This window comes from Galendromus occidentalis, unplaced genomic scaffold (assembly GCF_000255335.2).
Source record: "Galendromus occidentalis unplaced genomic scaffold, Mocc_1.1 scf7180000077476, whole genome shotgun sequence".
Lineage (NCBI taxonomy): Eukaryota > Metazoa > Arthropoda > Arachnida > Mesostigmata > Phytoseiidae > Galendromus > Galendromus occidentalis.
The window spans coordinates 368179-388916 of NW_003805464.1; the positions used below are offsets into that span (position 1 = coordinate 368179).

At 50.9% G+C, this 20738-nt stretch overlaps 1 protein-coding gene across 1 annotated transcript; it reads left to right on the top strand.

Annotated features, from left to right (window-relative positions):
- Positions 1-16173: 16173 nt before the first annotated feature.
- Positions 16174-17540, top strand: LOC100899428 (uncharacterized). Its single transcript, XM_003745008.1, has 4 exons — positions 16174-16214; positions 16655-16826; positions 16988-17147; positions 17235-17540. Exons 2-4 carry the CDS (start codon positions 16675-16677, stop codon positions 17538-17540), a joined length of 618 nt encoding a protein of 205 aa, XP_003745056.1. The 5' UTR covers positions 16174-16214; positions 16655-16674.
- Positions 17541-20738: the final 3198 nt, after the last annotated feature.

Genomic DNA, 20738 nt, shown 5'->3' on the forward strand with positions numbered 1-20738 from the left:
ACGAACGAAGCACAAGATTTTTCCCACCTCACAGAGCTGCGACTGCATTTGCTGAGAATGTTCTACCGCGGATTTTTGTTTCGCGCGGTCCTCGTCGCCGAATCGAGGTCGCTGAATCGATTCCCTCCTATAGGAATCCTATGTGAGGGGACATTAGATCTCATAAAATTCATCGTACGGGTCGGAGAATGAAAATTCCTCAAATGCTCGGGAGGAAAGAGATCCTTTCGGAGGCGAGCCCATCATCTTGTCGATATTGAAAGTTCCAGCGAAACCTGAGATGACGGGAGTCGCTGACGGGCTTCGGCATGAAGCCACAGGTCAACATTGCGACGGATTTGCTCTTGTTGACGACCGAGGACGTCGGAGATATGAAATTATGCAGCCCGCAGGTACCGATGTTCCAGTAGACACCGCTTTCGCGTGCCGATATTAGACGGAAACGCAGAATTCCTCGCGAGGACACATCTCTCGAAAGCAATCACGGCCGCGGCTATCTGCCGCTCCACGCCTAGTCCTCACCCCTACGAAAGTGCACGATGGCTCGATGTCAGGGGGAAAAGAATTTCCCGAGACACCGCGGCCGAGAATATTAGTTTGATGTGACGACGGGCACCGATATATTCCGTGGGACGGTAATATCGTATATCCCGATTATTCCTCAAACGAGACCGACAGGAATGCCCCGCGCAACGGCTGATCGCCATCCCTTTCGGGTGCGGACTCGCAGAATCAATGAACAAATAGCTCAATGAATGAATCAGAAAGTACCACCCACTCCAGATTATCTCGAGCTCATTTCGGTTGAGCATTTAAGAGTTATTCAACGGAAAAGTAGGAAATACATACATGCAAATTTCTCCAGAGTCTCGAGTTTCGACCGACAGCTAGGTTTGCCAGGCTAGGTAGGACCTTTTCTATCTCGATCGGATTAAGCTCCAAGGACCACTTAGCGCGGCCAAGCGATAAACTTGGAGCTACCGGGCCCGAGCTAGATGATACGACATCCGGACTGCTCTCATGCTTAGGCTCATACCGTTCACTCGTATAACCCGAGGTTTCGTTCACTGTATCGATCCTTTCGATTTCATCAATCTGTTTTGGCTACGTTTTCTTGTCCTCGGGCATGAGGCATAGTTCTATACATGCTACTGACAATAAAAGTTGGGGAACCGTATCCTGTCGGCGCGCCAGCTGGAAGAGACAGCCGCGACATCGGGAATTTTTCGCCTCGCATATTTCCTCCCCGTGACAAACGAATCTCGGCGGGAGTTGTATTGCATCACGGATTCGGGACTCCGCATACATTGGTTGAGATTAAAAGTTGAGGAGTATACGCTCACATTAGACTCATTGCGTCACGGTGGCACTAAGGCGCTGGATGAGGAAATACGGCAGTTGGAGATGAAAATGTGGAGGACGTACCGGTCATCGTTCAAGCATTCCATGCTCGTGGGCAACCACGTCTTCCAAAGAAAGCTCCTAGAATCGTCTCAAATCTCTCAAGTCCCAGAAAGTCCATATCGTCATTCTGCATAAGAAACATTCGCCTGTTGCTAACCCGGGATTGTGCCTTTCTTCGCCATAGGGTTTTGGGAATATTGCTCAGGGTAGCGAAGAGGTACGCAGGTGTCGCTGATGACGACGCTCGCGCTGCTTCTCCAATCACCTTTGCCATTTTCGGTGACAATGTTGATGAGCGTCCTGATGATCGCATCCAATCATTGACTTTTGACGCCTCGACCTGCAATCTGCGCTTGGAAGATAGTGGAAGGCAAGTTCAAGTCGCGCACGAAGATGCGACAAGCTGTCGCCGGAAGCCTCGCCCCAAGTCTAGCAGATAGGGCCAAGCCATGTCAGCAGAGCAAGTTTCGGATTCGACATCCGACGGTAGTGAACCCTTAGTGAATCAGAAGCGGAAAACTGTCTGAGCAACTCCTACGTTTGTCGCATGGGGAACTGTCTCATTCCGAGAGAATCGAGCGTTCGCCTCCGCTCACTCCTTCCGTATGTTGGACATTCCCTGATGTTCCCCGCTCAGCTCGAGGCTCTCCTCCTCCCGCCGTCGATATGAGACTTACCAGATTCTGGTTCCTGGAGGAAGGCAATCGCCCATCGCCGGCCGGGAGCGAGCTCTCGAGCAGTTGAAGTCGCTGAATTGCGGCATCCGATCTGTTTAGTTATCCATTTCCAGGTTGACGCCGAGAGAACGGGGCTCCTCTCCTGCATTTTTCATCCGAGCAGAACTCATGCATCCTAGCCTGCGGCGAGGAGTTTCAGCTCACGAGATTATCCGCTTATTGACTAAGGGACGAATCATCGAATAGTCGCGAATATATCAATGTGGCTCTAAAGTAGAATCGATTAGACGGAGGACTTTTGTTTTACCAATCTTCCGAACGATGATTGCGTACCGAGAGATCGCCAACATCCGAATATTTTATCGGTTGACGCCCACCTGGCATGCTGGGTCAGTATCTGGCCTGGGAGCGAAAGAGAACCGTCGGAAAAGTTTTGCGAGAGTAACGGAGTACGCAGAAGAAGCTCATTGAGCAGGTTTGATGTTGAGCGCTCCAAGATCCCTCGTACGATAACTATTCAGCCAAACTTCCAGCCCATTATGAATTGTTGATGTGGAGTGTCCGAATATGTTCCGATGAAAGCGCTCCCGAAGCGCAAAATCTAAACAAACACGTTGTTACCGATACCTCATTATTGCTGCGTCATCAAACCGATTGTGAACCCCAGCGGTTAAGTTTCCAGGGTCTAATTTCTCATTTCCTTGAAGGAAACGACGACCCAAGGGAGGCTTGACAGCATTACGACTCCGCCGCCTGCATGCGAATAATTATCCCTGGAGCGCGTCCCATCATCTGCTGTGAAGCTGATTCCTGTCGATATGCTCCTTTGCGACAGGACACTGAAAGCGCGATGCAGGAACAATAGAGGTGGATTTCCATTCTGATTTGCAGACGAATGCTCTAGAAGTTACCATCGCACTAGTCCACACAGTCTCACGGACGCGAACCTGAGAGTACAGGGGTCGCCCTACGCGGAGGAGTTAATCCCGTTCGGTCGTAGCGGAGGCGCCTCTCTAAATCAAATGATCTACCGACGGAATGGTCGAGTAATAAGCGCCTTCAGCCTCTCGTGAGCATCTCTAGCGCCGACGGAGGGGGGCAACTTCGTTAGTGCTCCTCGTGCGACGTCTCCCGAGGACTCCCCTTGGGGAGTTCTGTAAGAATCTCCGTGCGGGCTCTTCTAAAGGAGCTCCGATCCCGGGGGATGGGGACATACAGCGACTCAAGCCCCCGATCCATCCGGGTCCATGGGATCATCGGGTCACAGCTTGGAAGGAGATCCTCCGCGCTGACACTGAAGGTTACTCGTAGAGATAAAGAGGTCATGCACAGATGATTTCAATGATCGTGGAATATAATTGCAACTGATCTTCAATTCAAACATACAACAAACCAGCGAAGACGCGATCAGCCCTCGGGATAGCGGCCCACATTTCTGCTTTTTCGCGTTCACTCGTTGCCCCTCGAAGATTAGCTCGTGGAGGTCTAGGACAGTAAGAAGTGCTCGGACCTGCCACCAGGGCTGTGAGAGCTTACGCAGGGTGAATTATCCATAGATCGAGAGAGAACGACTATCGTTACCCCCCGAGGCAGAACGCCGAAGTCACATCGGTGGATGAATAAATTCCACGCAAGACGAGCTTGAAGACGTAAACACGGATTGAGCTTGGAAAGCCAGGAAAGCACTTTGCGGAACTTCCTAGAGCCGTATATTGTGGGGCTGAGTGAGTTGCGAAGCTGTTGGAAGGAGCAGCTGGTGTCAAATATTCCCCGCACTTTCGATGCGAGAATCGATCGTACAGGTAAGTGGCTCGGGATACCTGTCTGCCTTTACCCGCGTGCATTAGTCGCCCGCAACTTCTTCTCCGCTCGATTTATCCACGACTTGTGCAGCCACGCCCCAACTCTCGAGTACGACCCCGATCTCGATACCTCGATGACGTGATGATACTGGAGACTTGAATCAACAAACTCGGAGCGACTGAGTTTATTTTCCCATTCATGTGTGTTCTCTCCAACTTGTAATATCGGTCAGCAGAGTTCAGAATGGACAGGACGACTCCATCCAGAAATTCCACGAAGAGAAGTTTCCTGATTATGGCTTGATTAATCAGAGCATCTCCCCGGGCCTGAGCCTTCGATAGGAGCCGAGATCAGGGAACGGAGGATCACTCGCTCGGTCGTTCACTGACTCGGTGTTGAAACGACATCCTCATCTACTTTGCTTGCGGAACACCGTCATCTCAGCCGCTGCCCTAGCGTGAAACTGTGCTCCAGTGGAGCTGAATTGTGGGTCGGGAGCGGAACATCGGCAATTTGATAGGTCTTTCCAGTACGGCCCTGTGTCCACCGGACCCATATAATCACCCTGGACCCGTGACCAGGCTTTATTCTGCTCGTTTGACTGATAAGAGAACTAGCCGCTCTGTTGTGTTTGCTATTCAGCGACATCGCGATAGCTATGGTTTCGTTCTCTGCGAAAGTTTAGTCGGCTTCCTCTTCACATTCGTGTAAGCTTCATATGATGCGTGTCCGAGCCATTGATTCAACCAAGTTCGAATTAGCAATCGCCACTAATGGATCGCTTGGTCCACGTGTGAGGAACTGGAAGCCCAATGTTTGAGAGAGAAGATTGCGAGCACGTGACTTCTCCCGGCGAGTCTGATCGACGCTGCCAGGTGAAACGATCTAGGTGAAGTGGCGACAGGCGAAGTGAACACAGCCTCCGCGAAAATAGACACCATTCGGCTCCACGGAACCCCAGTGCGCTAGCATACCGAGGCTGCCACTCCTAGTGGACAATTCCTTGGATGCGAGCACTCCGAGCGGCTGTTGCAGCCGCATCGGGGCGAAAAGAAGGGACCGGCAGCGGATCACAAGGGCGAACCTACCGACGACCGGCGCGTCGGCGTACGTACGTACGCACGGGCGAACGGGAGTTTCTCAGCGGAACTGAAGCACAGCGACGTGTGCACTAAGAGATATTGCAGTACGTCTTCCTGTGGAGGCTCCTCGTCCGAACCGCTACCCCCGACCAGAATGAGAGCGAGGAAACGCCGGGGTCGGCGACGGGCGGCAGCAGCAGTAGCGCACAGCCAGCTTCGAGAGGATTCTCTCATATTTGGCACATATCTTACGAACGTCATCCGCATACCCGATCTTTCTTTCCGAGTATGAGACCCGAGAAGCTTCTCTATTTCAGTGTTCGAGTCGAACAAGCGTTGACCGGATGCGAAATCTCGGCTCGTTCAGCGTCGGTCTCTTGTCCTCGACTGCGGTTCTGAAATCCTTTGAAAGCGTTTCTCTGCTCCCCTATCGTTGACTCCAAAATGTCTGAAAAGTTCAACTTAACGCAAACTCGGCGACCGTTCACCCCGTCTATGCCGATGAGGTGCTTGAATGGCATGCGTGCGCGCATGACCTCGAACTCAGATTCGCTTTTGGGATCACTACCATCATCGTCAGCTACGTCAACAAAAGTCTCCTCCCCTCTTCTATTCTTCTTTCCGTTATCTGGGGAACAGCACAAGAGAAAGTTCTTCCAACCGACTTTTTCCCATTGTTTCCGGAACACCCGAGCAAAGGCATCCAGATGTTCAGATTTTCGCAAGGAATCAATCCAAATAATTGATCGGAGATACGTCCAACCGTACGTGAAATCGATGTTAGTTGGGAGTCGCTTCTCCCGAGGAATTCCGAGTTCTGGATCCGTTAATAATAATTGTCGTCCTTTCTAGAATTAAAGCGACGGCTTGATACGGATCAGACGGCCGCAGGTGATTGGGAGCGAGTAACATCAGCAGGCTTTTTGTGTCAAAGTGATCCGAGCTCCCATTCAGTCCCCGCTGCTGTTCGACCAGTCCTAAGTTAAAGAAGTTAGTTCCTCTCCAATCCAGGTACTACGCGATATTCCCGACCGATCCCGTCAAGAGAATCGAAATTTTCCCTTTCCCGCATTGAGCTCTGATCGATGACGGAGAGAATGAACATCACCTCGGAGTCCTTGAGAGCGTCTTTGGCAAGGACTGAAGAGACTTCTCTGAGACAAAGTGTCAGAAGCAACTCGTCATACTAGATGGAGGAGAAAGTATCACTGGCTGTCGAGCTTGCATCGAGATTTCCGAGAGAGCGCAGTGAGGGTAATCGACACCACCATGGAGAAGATAGAGCATACATTTGATGAACGACGGCTATTTAGACTTTACAAACACCCGAGACAGATTCGGGACGAGCGCTGATCGCGCAACAGGGCAGGCTGGGAGTTGGGGCCGAGGAGCACCGCGGCTCAGCGGAGCTCTTTCATGGTCGAGAGTCGGGAACATGGCTGAGAGACCTCAGCCGACGGAAGAGCCACTCCATCACCCGTTGATTCTTTCGAGATCAATCCGGAGTGAAGTCCTCTCTGCTTCTACATGAATTGTCCAAGTCGACAACTGCGTCAACAGCGAGGGCGACCACCGCATAACACGAGATCCACGGCGAGGAAATCTCCCGCTTTGTCAGATATATGAAGTACTCGCGGAAGGGGGAAAATAGATGCGAACAATCACTCCCATCTGCAGTTTCGTCCGGAGACACGCGCCCACTTTGGGAGCTCTTCCCAGGAGCCTCTCCAATCCGGCATCGTAGATGTCCTCCATTCTGACTGGAAAACACATCCCCGACAATATACATACGTATGTACTTCAACGCAGCTATATACATCTGTTGTAGTTCGCGTTGGTATTTCTGGTCGCTTCAAGAATAGCATCAGAATTGTCATCGTCCAAGTATTCGTGTTCGATGTCTGTCAAGAACTTCGCATTGAGAATGACAATAATCGACGCATCGACCGTCAGGAATTCCGCACGCCATCGGCGTCAGAACGTGCTCCCAGAGGCGGGGAGCAAGACGTTGTCGCCGGCGGGAATTCCGCGTCTGGACAGTGGACAGACGTGCGCGGAGGGTACCTCAGAAGAAACTGATACCGCGAGAGGAGCAATGGCTCCCACGAGGTCGATGTTTGCATCCGGCAGAAGTCCCACTGATATTGGGCTCGAACGAAGTTTTGAAATGCGATTATAAAAGCGCGCGCGATCCGATATATGACTTTGACTTTGTGTCCAAACGAAAGATAAGCCCCGACACGACCTCGGAGTCGATGGTCTCCGTTTGATGGGTGACTTGTTTTTGACGTGAAAACGTCTTTCAAAAGGTTGGGGGTATTTCTGGGAAAAACTTCGTCATCATGCAGCGTTTTTTGTAACATTTCGCGGGGCTGAAACTCATCAAGTACTTGACGGATTATTATGTGATCGGTGTCTGATGATCGGAAATTTACGGGAGACGATTGTGACTAGGTTTCGTAGGAATCAGACGGCTCCTCCATATGTTCCCGTCACGATTTAAGCACCCTACAAAAGTAGGTGGAAAAGAGCATGAATATCCATTTTTCATGAAATTCAGCGGATGCATTATGCTGATTCGGTGAATGGTGGTAGATAAGCATGAATCGTATCAGTTGCATCGGTGATTCCGACTCAAAGTACTGAGTACTGACCGGGTGCCATAAATTTAGTCAGAGGAGAATCGACTGTCGCTATCGGGCTCTCTCCTCTTCCCACTATGTCGCTTCCCACGATCAGAACTTGGAAATGCACCCCTCCGAGTAGTTGACTTGTACCGAAACATGAGGGCTGCAAAAGCGTTCTGACGGATGAGGCTATGGGCTATGGTGGGGATCAAGAGCCGAAGTTCGACAAGTACGATTGCGAGCGATTCCGAATAACGATGTCGATCCCTTGCTCATCATGAGGCCGATAAGTATAGATGTCGAATAAGTATAGATAATACTATGATCGATAAAAACTGCTATATATCATTACGGGGGAAGACTCCTCAATTTCGATCTCAACTAACAACGAACCTCTCCAGATCAGCTCAATCCTGAAAATACTCCGGCGACCCATCTGCCGAAGAAAGTGACCAGCAAAATAAAGATCGGTCAAATTGTCGAGATGAATCTCAACCAACTCGTCAGCCTGACTGCAATAGTGTTCGACGTGGGGGACATTCAAACTTTCACGTGCCGCGATGGGCAAATCAGAGAGAAAAAAACAATTCAATTCGTCGATAATTCGAGAATGATCGCTACTCTCGACTCTCGACTGAGTTATGGTCGGATCAGGCACACAAATTGGATGGAACTGAAGGAAATTGCATTACTATCACCAATGCTTCCGTGAGGGAGTACAAAGGAGTCCGATCACTGACGGCATCGAACGCCAAGGTGTTCGAGCTCGCCCAAGGAGACACAGAGGACAACGATATGAAGGAGCTCTTGAAATGGTGGGACACGGAAGGATTAAGATGCGAGTTTGGAGAAGTCAGAGTCCTGTCGAAAGGTAATCCAGGAGATTCACCGATGCCAGGAAGAGGAGCAAGATGATTTCTCTGGAAAATCAATGAGGGTGCATACATCGATGCGATTTCAATAATATTTTATCCTTCCTTCCTCACGAAAAGCGTGCTTCATTAATCCGTGCCATAAGGCTACGATAACGGCAAAGAGGAGGTATTCTAAGGAGAGGCATCAATTTGTGACAGAAAAGTCATTGAATCGTGCTGTCACTCTGGTGCAAATGATAGGGGAGGATGAGATGGATTGTCCCCCGCCATCCTATCGAGAATTACCACGGCCCCAGGACCCGATACGCAATTCCTTATGGTTAGGGCTAGGCGTTTGTGGCGGACGTTTTCCGGGAATATCGCGGACCTGTGGCGGATCTTCTCAGCAAAAATCGCGGACTTATGGCGGATGCTTTGTCGACGAATCGCGCCAACTCGGGAAAAAGACAAGGGCAGCTTCATGGCTCCGAACAAGAAAAACGAAAGCTCGCTTATGTTTGTCTGCTGTCGTCAACTACCTTTTGCCACCTAGGAGGCTTGAAGCTAGGACCAGAACTCACAGTCGTCACTGTTATGATTAAGCATATTGTACATGCTGAGATTCTTACTTTTTGTACTACGTCTATCATCTCGAAGAACAGTCGCGTATTTCCTGAAAGATCTCTCAGCCGAAACACTGTTGCCGGGTTCACTCAGACAAGTGGGAGCGATCTTCGCCAATTCGGGAAAACGAGCCGTCGCATTTATCCACGAAACTATCGGATCAGACGAAGCCTCGAGTTTTCTCTTGGCTGACAAGTATAGTCGGGGTTCAGCCATCCCCGGATCGTTTTCCCCGAACCACAGTATATTTTCGATGACGTAGCCGGCTTCGATCTCGATTGTTTTCAACTTCGCGGGGTCGAATACGCGACAGGCGCGGAAGAAGTCCGCAGCGGATAAGGATATCTCGCCATCGATTGTCCCCTTGGAATCTATCGAACGGGATGCGGGGCTGTCACGGGAGGAGTCAAACTGACCATGTTTATCCCGTGACAAAAACTCCAAAATTCGCGGAAGGTGGGCATTCCGGCCGAAAATCGCGGATTTCATGGCGGATGTGGCGGCCGCCACAAACGCCTAGCCCTACTTATGGTTTACTAAAAACGAAGGTCATCAGAACGGTCAGGGAGTTCGTGAATCCGGAGAGTGATAATCATTTCCAGACACTTCCGAATCAGTTTCCGTGCCTCTAAATCGTGGGATGACATTGAGCTCGTGGAACGTTTGCTGCACGATTGGCGATTCGGACAAGCCAGAGCTTTACGGAAATTGCTGATAATCAAGACTCTCGATTATGTCGATCATTTCGTCGTCAGTGACAATGATCAATTAGATGAAGACGGCCACCATGTCCATCGGTTCGAGTCTATCACAGTTTATTTTAGCGTGAACACTCCAGTTCATCCCAATCACTGGCTTCTCGCATTCCTTCAAGAAGAATTCGGACGAGTCCTGCCATTGACCGACGAACCGTCATGGACCGATTTCATGATCCTAGCATCAAATGCTATTTTCTTTGACGGTGAATTGACATGAATATTCGGTGGTTCTCATATAAGTTTCCAATACATTCAATAAAATCTGAGGAGCAGGTCAATGATACCCAGACCAGAAAATCTGAAGGGGGAGAAAGCGGTGACGTTTTCACGACCTATAACACAGCAGTGTCGTAGGCGCTACTGGCCTTGGCTTTTTTCCTGATTCTTGAGCCTGTAGCCAGGTGTAAGTATGTACTTAGCTAGGTTGCGCCAAGGTCACCTTGGGATTAAGGTTTACATACTCTTTAACCACTTAGCTAATTTATCTTCTCTCGTGAGATGGAGGATGGAGACGGTAAAGCAAAGTAAGTTTTTTCGCGTAGTGACTCCGTGTCGAAACTCCAGCTTCGTAGCCCATGTTTTCGTGTTCCGGTGGAAAAATCCTCAATAGACCTCGCTGTCAGGTTAGGAAATGCAGTCGTCGAGATGCGGAACCAGCGGATTCTACATCCTCCCGAGGATGTCTCACGGGGCTCCACTCACTGTGTCGAAATGCGTGACGGGTTTAAAATCTTCGTCGGAGGGATTCGCGAGCGCATTCAGGTGCTCTGAATCGGACCGAACTAATCTTGCAGAAAGTGGATGTTTATGGAGCGGATGACGCAGAGGGACTCGCTAAATTGAATCGTACCGCGAACCTCGCTCCGAGACTCACACAATCTTTAATTACGGAACCTCATTCTCCATCGACTTGCAGTTATTCAGATCTCAGGATGAGCTCGTGATCGATGTCCATCGACCGCCGCCTGGAACAATGCGGTGGTCGATATTTCGTACATGATTCCGAAGCTGTTGCTCGGAGCCGGCGCGGCGTCTTTTCGTGCCGTCCGGCCTTCGTCCTTGAGAGAAGATCCGAAGTGATCCTGTCGTTCCGCCGGTCGACTCCGCCTGTTCCAGATCCCCCTGCAGATCAACAGAGTGCTTTCCCTCAAGTGTGAAACAATCATTTCCTGCGCTGCGATTGCTTTTGGAGATCCCGCCACTTCTGAATAAAATCGTATGGAGGGCTATGTAATGCGAGATTGAGCCCAAAAGGAGACCGAAGCAGAATGAGGAATACACCTCGAGGCTGACGTGAGGCTCCGCAGTCAAGCAAAAGGAACACGCCGCATTCAGCCTTGGGCCACACATGACGCATCGGTGGACGTTGCGGATGGGGGACATTCTCCAAGTCGAGAGATTTCAAACGTCCCGGATAGCGTATGTCGGTACAACGCCGTAGAGAATGCGGGCGAACATTGTTTCTGTCTCTCCAGAGTTGTGAGAGTACATGCACATTATATAGGAGTCCTGCTCACGGAATCACGACTGGCTGTCCGTCTATCAGTGGAATCATCGGCCTCTTAGAGACGCATGATTTTTCCCGAATTTTTCGGTCGCCCCATATGAGAAAAATTGGAAGTCCCCCCATATAAACCGCAATATCTCGGTAACCATTGCTCGGATCGTCTCGAAACTCGTGGCCTCGTATCCGTGGGGCTTTTCTACATCTAATTAGACGGTCTACGATTATCCTAGAGCTTACTTGGAGACAAAATGTAGACATTCTTGAAGTGGACTCCCGAATTTTTTGTCGCCCTGAATAAAAAATTGGGGGTTCCCCCCATGTAAAGCGCAATATCTCGGTAACAGCGGGAATAGACCGTCCTTCTCAAGTATGTGACCTATGGATTCCTTCTAGATTTGATTCCTACGTTCTAAGTCAGGGTTGAATCAAAGGGGAGCACGACTTTCCGCACATCTCCTCCTACTACACCCTACTATGACCGAATCCGTGACCGATCAATTCCCCGGAGAGATGAATCGTACGGCATTTTCTGGGCGTCTGTGAACAGCACGTATAACCTCCGAAGGCGAAAGCCACTCCGTCATCGATTCCCGGCTATTGAACGAGTTCTTGAAGCGATCTATAAATCAGGGTTGCTGCATTAACATATGAGGCTTCGATGGTCATTCAATACCGGAAGCCCGGTGGCGGCGACCGGCGACCGAGTCTCCAATCCGGAAAACCTCCAAGAGCCACAGCCGGCGTTTGAGTTGAGGGCGCCTGACACCTATTCGCATTCAGGATCCAACTCTAAGATAGATCGGATCATTCGGTCCCGTGTTTATAAGTATTGCTAAGTTTCCCGCTCCCTTCCGATAGCTGCTCCCGAAATATGTGATAGGGGCCTGCATGCTCATCCCCGTGCTCCGAGGTCGAGAAAGTTTTCTAATTTCGGAGTTAGATTACCAGAAAGGATCGTTAGCCGTCTTGTCGCGTCATGGCGTGCTAATCTCGATCGACGGATGCCTCTGGTACCTTCGGCAGACCACAGTTTCCTCGTACTGATCATCCAAGGTCACTCACTTGGGATGAGGGGGCGAGCTCTCTAAACTGCAGGAGGAGAGGGGAGAGGGGGGCGAATCTCGCCTGAAGGAATCCTTTTGCAGAGACTCGAGCGGAAAACTAGGAGATCTCTCATGGCGGCGGATAGCGAAATGTGATTCCGGGGGCTGAGCCGGCGAGACGGCACCTGCCCTCTGGACCTTCAATGTTTCTCTAAGCAATGAAGTCGGCATCTAAACAAGGAAGTATATGTAGTCGTCCGTGGGAGGAGGGAAAAATGAAGTGTGGCAACCGCTCAATCTCTCTGAGTGACGCATGTGATTTAGGTGGGAAAGCTGCGCTTCTGAGAGAACCTTTCATATGTGGATCCCTTAGATCTCGGCAAAGCTGCCAGCCACTGATCAGCTGACCGACTGGCTGACTGACCAGCTAACCGACCGTCCAAAGCCTACGAATAGCTCACTTAGTCTATTTGAAAAGTCCACGCTTCCGGCTGAATCTGGCCAACTCTGCGAGGTCGAGCCGGATCTGACCGCCGCCGACTCTCTCTTCCTTAGCTTCACTATGCGATTAAGCTGTATGGCGCTGGAAAAGTGTTCAACATTTTGGGTGAATGTGGAAAGCCCGAGAAGTGGCTCGCTAACAGCAAATCCATCACGGAGCCTCTGGTGATAGCAAAGACTGATAGCGAAAGAGGCGTATAGGGCTGCGCTTCTCCCGAGCGTGCCGGAAAGTCTGCGCTGCGGCACTACAAAGAACCCGCAGTCACAGATATTCGCGTCTAGATTTCGCGATACACTGAACATGATGCGGCTAGCGACGCTTTTGCTTGCATCCGAATTAATTTGAGCTGGGTCGATGCCTCTGAAATGCTGAGCACGTTCAGAAAGTACTCGCGCCGCTCATATCTGCGGAATTTATGGACTAAGTGCAGATTTAATGATCTCAGAACTTTCCCAATATTCGAAAAGCTCACACACTTTAGATTTTCATTCGGCCTTATTTCTCCCCCCGTCCTCCCCCCGGGAACCTCGTCGGGGGGGGGGGGGTAGTCATCAAGGAGAAGAGTAGAGTCCCGGCAGCTCACGAGGGTCGGGAAAGCGTCAACAGGGCGTCAGCGCACCTCTTCTCCAACAAGGATAAAGCGGTTCCCGCACCGATTCCCAGACGCTGAGGGAGCGAATGGAAGACATGGGATACGTCATGCGTCACCTCCCCGGGCAACGCGAGAGCAGGCGACGCAGCTGGTAGGCATGCACGGCATGGGAGTCCACTTGACTTACGCCGAAAGAGCTGCTTATTGGGGGCGGCTCGTGGCAAGAATTCGTCCGCCGGAATTCTTCGCCACGAGTGTTTGGTGGGACGCATGCTTGAGGTCGGAAACACCCGATTCGGTGGCATGAATGCGCCGAATGCTAAATACAGTGCCGACGATGGAGTCCGCTCCGCGCATCCGGAGGAGCGCAGCATCGCGGCTGCCAAGGATCCAGGAAGATTCCATTAGTGCGAGAAAAAGCCTCGCATGGGTTCAACTGCGTCTTCCTTGAATCAATCAACTCCTTTCCCCCTGCGAGCCTGGGCAGCGGATGCGGGCTGGGATACACCGATCCCCGGCGCTAGTTTCTCAAATGGAGTTGCTGTCAACACATCGGTAGCGTATGTGGAATGGCTTGTCGATTTTCTGTATTGGGGTTTTCCACCGCGAATCTTCATCGGATGCCAGCGACTGATCATTCGAATCAATGGCAGCTCAAGTGTGGGGATTCTTGTCGTTGTTTCGAAGTCCTTCGCTCACTCTCGGGGAAAACTTTCCAGGAAGATTTTGAGAAATCCCGATAGGCGGCCCTCGTGACTCGTGGATAAGAAGGACTCACCATCACGATGAGCCCCGTTGCCAAGATTCTCAATAGATTGCAGGTCTTTACCGTCTGAAGGCATATATGATGCTTGGTTCCGGGAGGTATGAATTTGGACAAATATTGGAAGATCATTTACGTTATCAGCACGAACGGGCGACATCTTTGCGGCGTGATAGACCTCCTTACCAGTCAACCCCTCCGTTATAACCGGCATATAACCTTATGAGACAGGACTGGATCTATATTCCGCTTCTCTTCGACAGAATGATGTGGAACCTACCGCGGGGAGCCTACCTAGAGCTATTAATCTGGAGCTCGAAGACGACCACCTCCTCAGGGAACGGGGCCTTCGGCAATCGTGTCATCGGATCGATCAGAGTATGACACTCGTTCCTCGAACACGTCGGATTCTTCGTACGAGCAATCGATCAAAGTGTATCTTTCGTGTACACATGTAGAAACGTGACTCCTCATCCTGGTCCAGATCAATCCCAGGAGTCGGAAGTCCGATTCGCGTCTATCGCTTCGATGGCGTTGTAATGACTACGTCGCCCCGCAGCTCCCTCTCTGAAGGAAGGCTCTCCTGTCTATCTCGCCGTAAGATGCACAGGGAGATGGGGTTCGGAACGAAATACATCAGAATATGATCCGCAGTAAAGCGCAACGACCGCCCTCGAGCCGGGACGCTTCCAGAATCAAGCGCGTCCTTTGTGAGAGACTTGGTCAGCGATCCGCTTATAATGGAGAAAGGAGCTGTCAGCTCGTGGAATATGGTTTTACTTCGGAGTAGGCAGCGACTCTCTCTGTCTGGTTCGGCACGGTGACAGACATTGTGGCCCATTACGCAGGAATCTTCCGCTCTAACCTCGTACCCCGCAGAACTTTTGTGCTCTAATACAATAAGACCTACGGCCTCCCCCGCCCGGAAAGAGCATGTTACTTGATAACAGCAGATTAGGGAGCCGAGGATGGCAGCCCGGATCGACTCATGCTCTTCTGCCCTCCCTCACGGATGTTTCGGCGCATTTCTGGTATTCTCGTTCTGCTGAAAATAGGCCCAAGCTCTTCTCTTCGGCAGCGATTAGGAGCCCTTACTTTGACTGTCCTCCCGATCGTCGTTGAATTCAAATCAATGGCCGAGTTTGGAGATTAAGGTCAACGAAAACAAGCGGATATACCCACCAGCCAAGACAATAATTAACTTTTTTCGCTCGTAAAGAAGTATCTACTCCGGGATCTCCATCGCGAATACGTGCCTCCCCTGCTGTCGAAGATCCTTAATCCTCAATTTCTGCTTCTCTCGTTTTTCGTTCGGGGATCGATCCTCCGGGTCCTTGAATGGGTCCACTAAGCCCATGGTTTCATGTGAAACTGAACAAATATCCCTCACGTTCGTGATATCCGTCGTTGTTCAAGGCCAGGCCTAACGGTGGGAGCCCTCGGAGATTTTCGATTCCTGGAGCATTCGCAACCCCCGATTCGCATCAACCCCTCAGCTCTGCCGAGCTCATTAGAGATTTTGAGCGTTTCTCAATATGGGGCTGAAAAGATAATAGCAGCCGGAGATCCTCGACTGGAAAGTCAATATCCGTCGCGGAATCCCATCGAGTAAATTAGCCGACTGCTCCGCACACCGAGGGTCTCTCAGTCGGACTCTGTGGCTCATGCCCATTCAGGCTCCGGGGTCCTTGACGGATGGGCGTCTTCGCTGAACTACGTTCTCGCCAACGATTCAAATATCGAGTTTGTATCGATTCAGCAATCGGGTTTGAGCGTCTGCGATGAATTGCTACAATAAATCCGCATATCCCCACTGGTCCCTCTATGATGTCCCGAGCGACGTAATGTCGCCATGCTGATGTTAGATGATGGATGTGCGCTTCGAAGTCTGCTGTTTGTATTGCGGCTCCATCTCGGCGGTGCCAATCTACACTCGGTGGGAAATCGCGGAGCTTCTTGTGCTTCGAGGGTGTTTTAGGCAAGCAGTGGAATTATAATTGCTCCGGGCGAGAAAGAATGCGTTGCTTAGGTGGTGTTCCTGTCGCAATCGATGAGAAAAATGCGGAGGCGAAGTTCGTCAGTATCCGTCCTGTCTGTGGAGTCAGTATCCGTCCGCTCCCGTCTGGTTCGGGAGGAGAGCCTCGTAGTCTAGAGTCTGCCTCGCTTGCGTGTCGAAATAATTACGCGCAGTCGAGTCTGCAATCACGAGATCGAAAAATAATTATTGCTTGGGATCGTAGATTATCGCGCGGTGCTGGTGACATCTTGCTCAGGCTTTGTACGTGGCAGAAACTCAGCGGACAAGGAATGTTTCTTGCAATTATTTCCAGAGTCACACCAGGTCTTCTGTCTCGAGGCTGGAATGGAATTCGGGCGAATAATTGAGATTCTCCTAATACAGGAATTGAATTTTTCCAGCTTGGATACCCTCGGGAGGAATGTGCAGCAGAGGTGAGCATCTCGCCATGATGAAGAGAGCGAACGAATCGAAGAGCAATAATTCAACTTCGAGAATCGGCGCCGAGGACTTCGCTCGTAATTTGATGCCTCCACTCCCCAAGAACCCGCGTTCCCTACATTCTATTCTCGGGTAGGGCTTCGACCTCATTTGGTCGCCTTCATTAGCTTCCTCCGCACGGATGGTCAATGAATGCCAGCTCCATGGGCGAGTCATCAGAATGTATACGTAAGATATGAGACCCTGTATTGCCACTAGCACGGTTCGGGGACACCTGATTTCTGGACTTGCAGGAGCTCGGAGTCTGACGCGGAGGAATCGGGAAGCAGAATCCAGAAACGACTGCCTTACAAGTCGATATTCCGGTCGGAATATAAAGCGAAAATAGTTGAGAATTTTTCAATGGCTCTCGAAGATAACCGTCTCCATGAGGCTCTCGGATTTTTTGAAAGCGTAAGTTCCGCTGCAAATCGTTCCCGGCCTTGATCGAGGTCATCAAGAACGTACGAGGAGTCGCTCGATCGGGATCTCTTTTCACAGAGAAAGAGGATTCCGCCGGTGAAGTACGTCAAGAGTTCCGTACTGATAAACGCACGCCTAGATGAGGGACTCGGAGAGATCGAGTTCGAAGCCTTCGGAACGAAGCTCGAAGATACACTGAACACATTGAGACGTGGAGATCCAGTGCAAATCTTTTTCATTCATCGCCATTCAGCGAAGCAGCTGATTTTCGTGCGGGCTGTGGAGCGTGACGATCCTCTCTGTAGGTTGCACAAAATGCACCTCGCTGCACAGGGTCCACTTTTTCCGCTGAATACGAATTTCGATGGCGTAACAGGCGCATAACAATGTCTAATTGCTGAGCCGAGGATAGGTCTCCTTCCCTCATCTTTTTATCCGATTTGTGTTCTTCTGCGGAGCTCATGGTTCCTCCCGGAGGGAGTCTGCTATACATACTCATTTCAATCCAGCCCCGCAAGCTCGATAGCAGAGTCATTCGTACGGACTTGCCGAGAAAGGACAGCCGTTCAGATACGCTTCTCCGGTTGGAGGTTGATTCCCGGCGTGTCCCATCGGACGCGTCCATGGAAGCGTCAGGGGCCGTGAATGACATCTTCTCTCATGAGACTCGAGATCCAGTCTGTTCCCATCCACCGCGAACGCAATCCAAACGAACTCGATAAGAGAGCGGACAATCATGGGAGGAGTTGTTGATGCGGCCAATCCTTCTTTCCTGCTTGTGTCCACGATTTTCTGATGGTGGCAGCAGTCACCTCCGACTACTTTAAACTATCGCCTTTCGTTTCGAGATTGTCGCCGAATGTTCTATGAATTTTGCGTCCGCGCTTATTACAAAACTCGTTAGGGCTTCATTGTTGCCCTCCGCCACATGAGACCCACGGAAACCTGAGGCGGAATAAATTACTCCGACAGTCTCAACGTTCTCGCATCCAGTCGAGCAGAGTTCAGAGACTTCGAGCGCCCACTGATGCGCAGAAAGTAATAAATTGCTTTTTCTCGACCAATGAATTGTTTACTACTCCGACTCCATAGGCTCCCTTCCGTGAAAGTCTGACGTGCTCGCAGCCGCAGTTATCCGGCGCTTTCTGTTCGTACACACGCGAGCGCGACGTGATGCTTAGCTTTGCCGGCGACCAACATGTTGACGGGTCATTTTTCCTTGTGATGGTCGCCTATCGCAACTTTCGCTCATCGACCTGATTTCCTGGGCTCGTCTCACGCAGACGGTTCAGATAGCGGGCCAGCCATGTTTGTGGATCGAATTCCGTTCGGGTGACACATTAGGCCCATGCACCATCTCTCAGGGTGAAATCTCATGACAAAAGTTCAATTTCCCCGCACGGAGACTCTCGGAACCGCTTATACATACATCGATGTAGTGGTGGAAATCTATAAGGAATAGGGAAGATGATAAACTATGAGAAAGTGTCAGATGACGGCTGGAATCACGCTGAGCTCGGGGCGCGCCCACGCAGCGCACGTTGGTGCATCTAGGTCTTATCGGAACAATAATAGCTTGGCTTTGAGGCGCCTCCTTGTGATTCATCGAGTCGAGGATCCGAGCCCCTCACCGAGTGGGTGGTCCGGTGAACAGGACGTGGATGTTGGCTGATTTATTTTTCTCCGTACAAAAACTCCAAGCCATCGTCATAAATAGATATTGGGTGTAAGGGATCCTATTGTGGTCAGACAAAAGCCTGTGTTACCCAATCCACTTCTGCAAGCGCTCAAAGAGAACCAGGAATAGCGAGTTGATCTGGATCCAGTCCGCATCATGAGCCTCCCGAAGTCTGAGGGATGAATTATCGCTATCCGATCTGGTCGGAGGAGTCAGAAAATTTGATGGGACCGGGTCAACGCGAGAGATCGGCCCCGGAGCCGCTCCGCTGAACGGACGCGAGTGCAATAGTAGAGGTGAGTGACTATCTCTGTCAAGGTAGAGTTGGATAGGAGTTCCGACTGTCTCATCGGAGCTGCAATCATCGAATTTCATGGATACAGATGCGTGTGAGCTTTTATTGATAGTGCGCTGGTCGATCGACTTGCTCAGCTGAACTAACGTTCGGGTTCGACAGCTACTCCGCTCGGCTATGGCGTGCCTCGAGGGGTTGATGGAGAAATAGACGTAATGATACTCTACATCACGTATAAACTCTCCTGTACGGCATCCTGTACTCTCCTCTAGCCTTTCTAGCCCGGAGCATTGCCTAATGAATCTTGCATCTGTCCCGAGTAAATACAGATCTGCTGTCGCTTATCGGGGCGCGATTTTAGGAATAACACAGGTCGACCCGTGGGTTTGCGTCGCTTGCCGAGTTCAGCGTCACTTCTGCCAATAATTAACATCGATGGGGGACCGGAGTTTCCGAGGGGAGGGCATAGCGGGGGAGCGGAAGGTTTGCCGGAAACTGATCATGTGGGAGCCGATTCAATCTTCGGAGAACGGGGAAGCCTCCTGTCCGTATCGCCTCATCGGAGAACACCGCCGTTAGTTCGGCTAGCGGGAGTGCTCTAATAGTCCGCTCCGAGACGCCATGGTCATTCGACATCGCGAGCTTCTTCACGGCCGGTAAATCGATAGGGAGAAGTGTGGATAAATCCGCATCCGATTTTCGGACCGCTGCGAGCGCTGGGCTATTCCGCGGCCGCTTTATCGCTCCCCTTTGACAGGGTCCGCCTCGTCACAGAGCTTCCCGGCCTGTTTTCCGCGAAAACTCCCTCCGCAATCAGAATTCGAAAGTGCATACGGAGAATGTTCTGTCATTCGACGAGACCCCCCTCCCCGACTGGGACATACGAGAGCACTGGAGGCCCGAGAACCAAGGGTAAGGCAATGATTCTCTCCACTGTCGCGCCGTTCCGACGCTACGAAGCTCGCAGAGCTGTCGATGCCACCTGGTTCTACGGGAAAGTTCTGATTAAACGATAATAGATAATAGATTATGAGTGTCGCACACCCACCTATGAAGTGGAGATAATAAAAAAAGAAGTAGTAGAGATCTGCCCGGACAGTCGCTCGACAATGTTCTCCGCGACTAATGGCCGATGGCTGACCTACTTCGAGAAAATGAATACTTACGGCGGCCGAACGAAGCAGTTTCTGAGTTTTTCGAAACGAGCATGGATTGCTCGTAATGAGCCTCTGATATCTCGGGGGCTTTCCCCGCCACCATACGGCTCGCGGTCACATAGAATATCCAACGAGATCGGAGAAGAGTCGGCTGTCGAGCTTAGCGTCCGCCGGGGCCCGGCTGAATATTTCGGGAAGGATACATGATCAACATGTATCTCGGGACAGAATACGTACGGATTTTCCGGATTCGCGCTCTCAATTGTAGTTAGGAGGTATCACGGGCAAGCGGATCTCTGTATCCGATAGAAGAGCGACTTGGACTGGGTACTTTCATGATCGCAAGCAGCGAATGTCGATCAAGGTCTTGAAACTCTCAACGAAGCCAGCTGAGGCGCGTGATATGCGCACAAGCAGGTAATCCAGATGTATGTATCGTATTATGTACCTAC

Bases quoted from the DNA above. Each gene is read 5' to 3' on its own strand.
- LOC100899428 (XM_003745008.1), top strand. From the start codon at position 16,675: ATGTGCAGCAGAGGTGAGCATCTCGCCATGATGAAGAGAGCGAACGAA. The intron at 16,827-16,987 runs GTAGGGCTTCGA...CTGGACTTGCAG, and splicing joins TCCCTACATTCTATTCTCGG to GAGCTCGGAGTCTGACGCGG. The intron at 17,148-17,234 runs GTAAGTTCCGCT...CTCTTTTCACAG, and splicing joins CTCTCGGATTTTTTGAAAGC to AGAAAGAGGATTCCGCCGGT.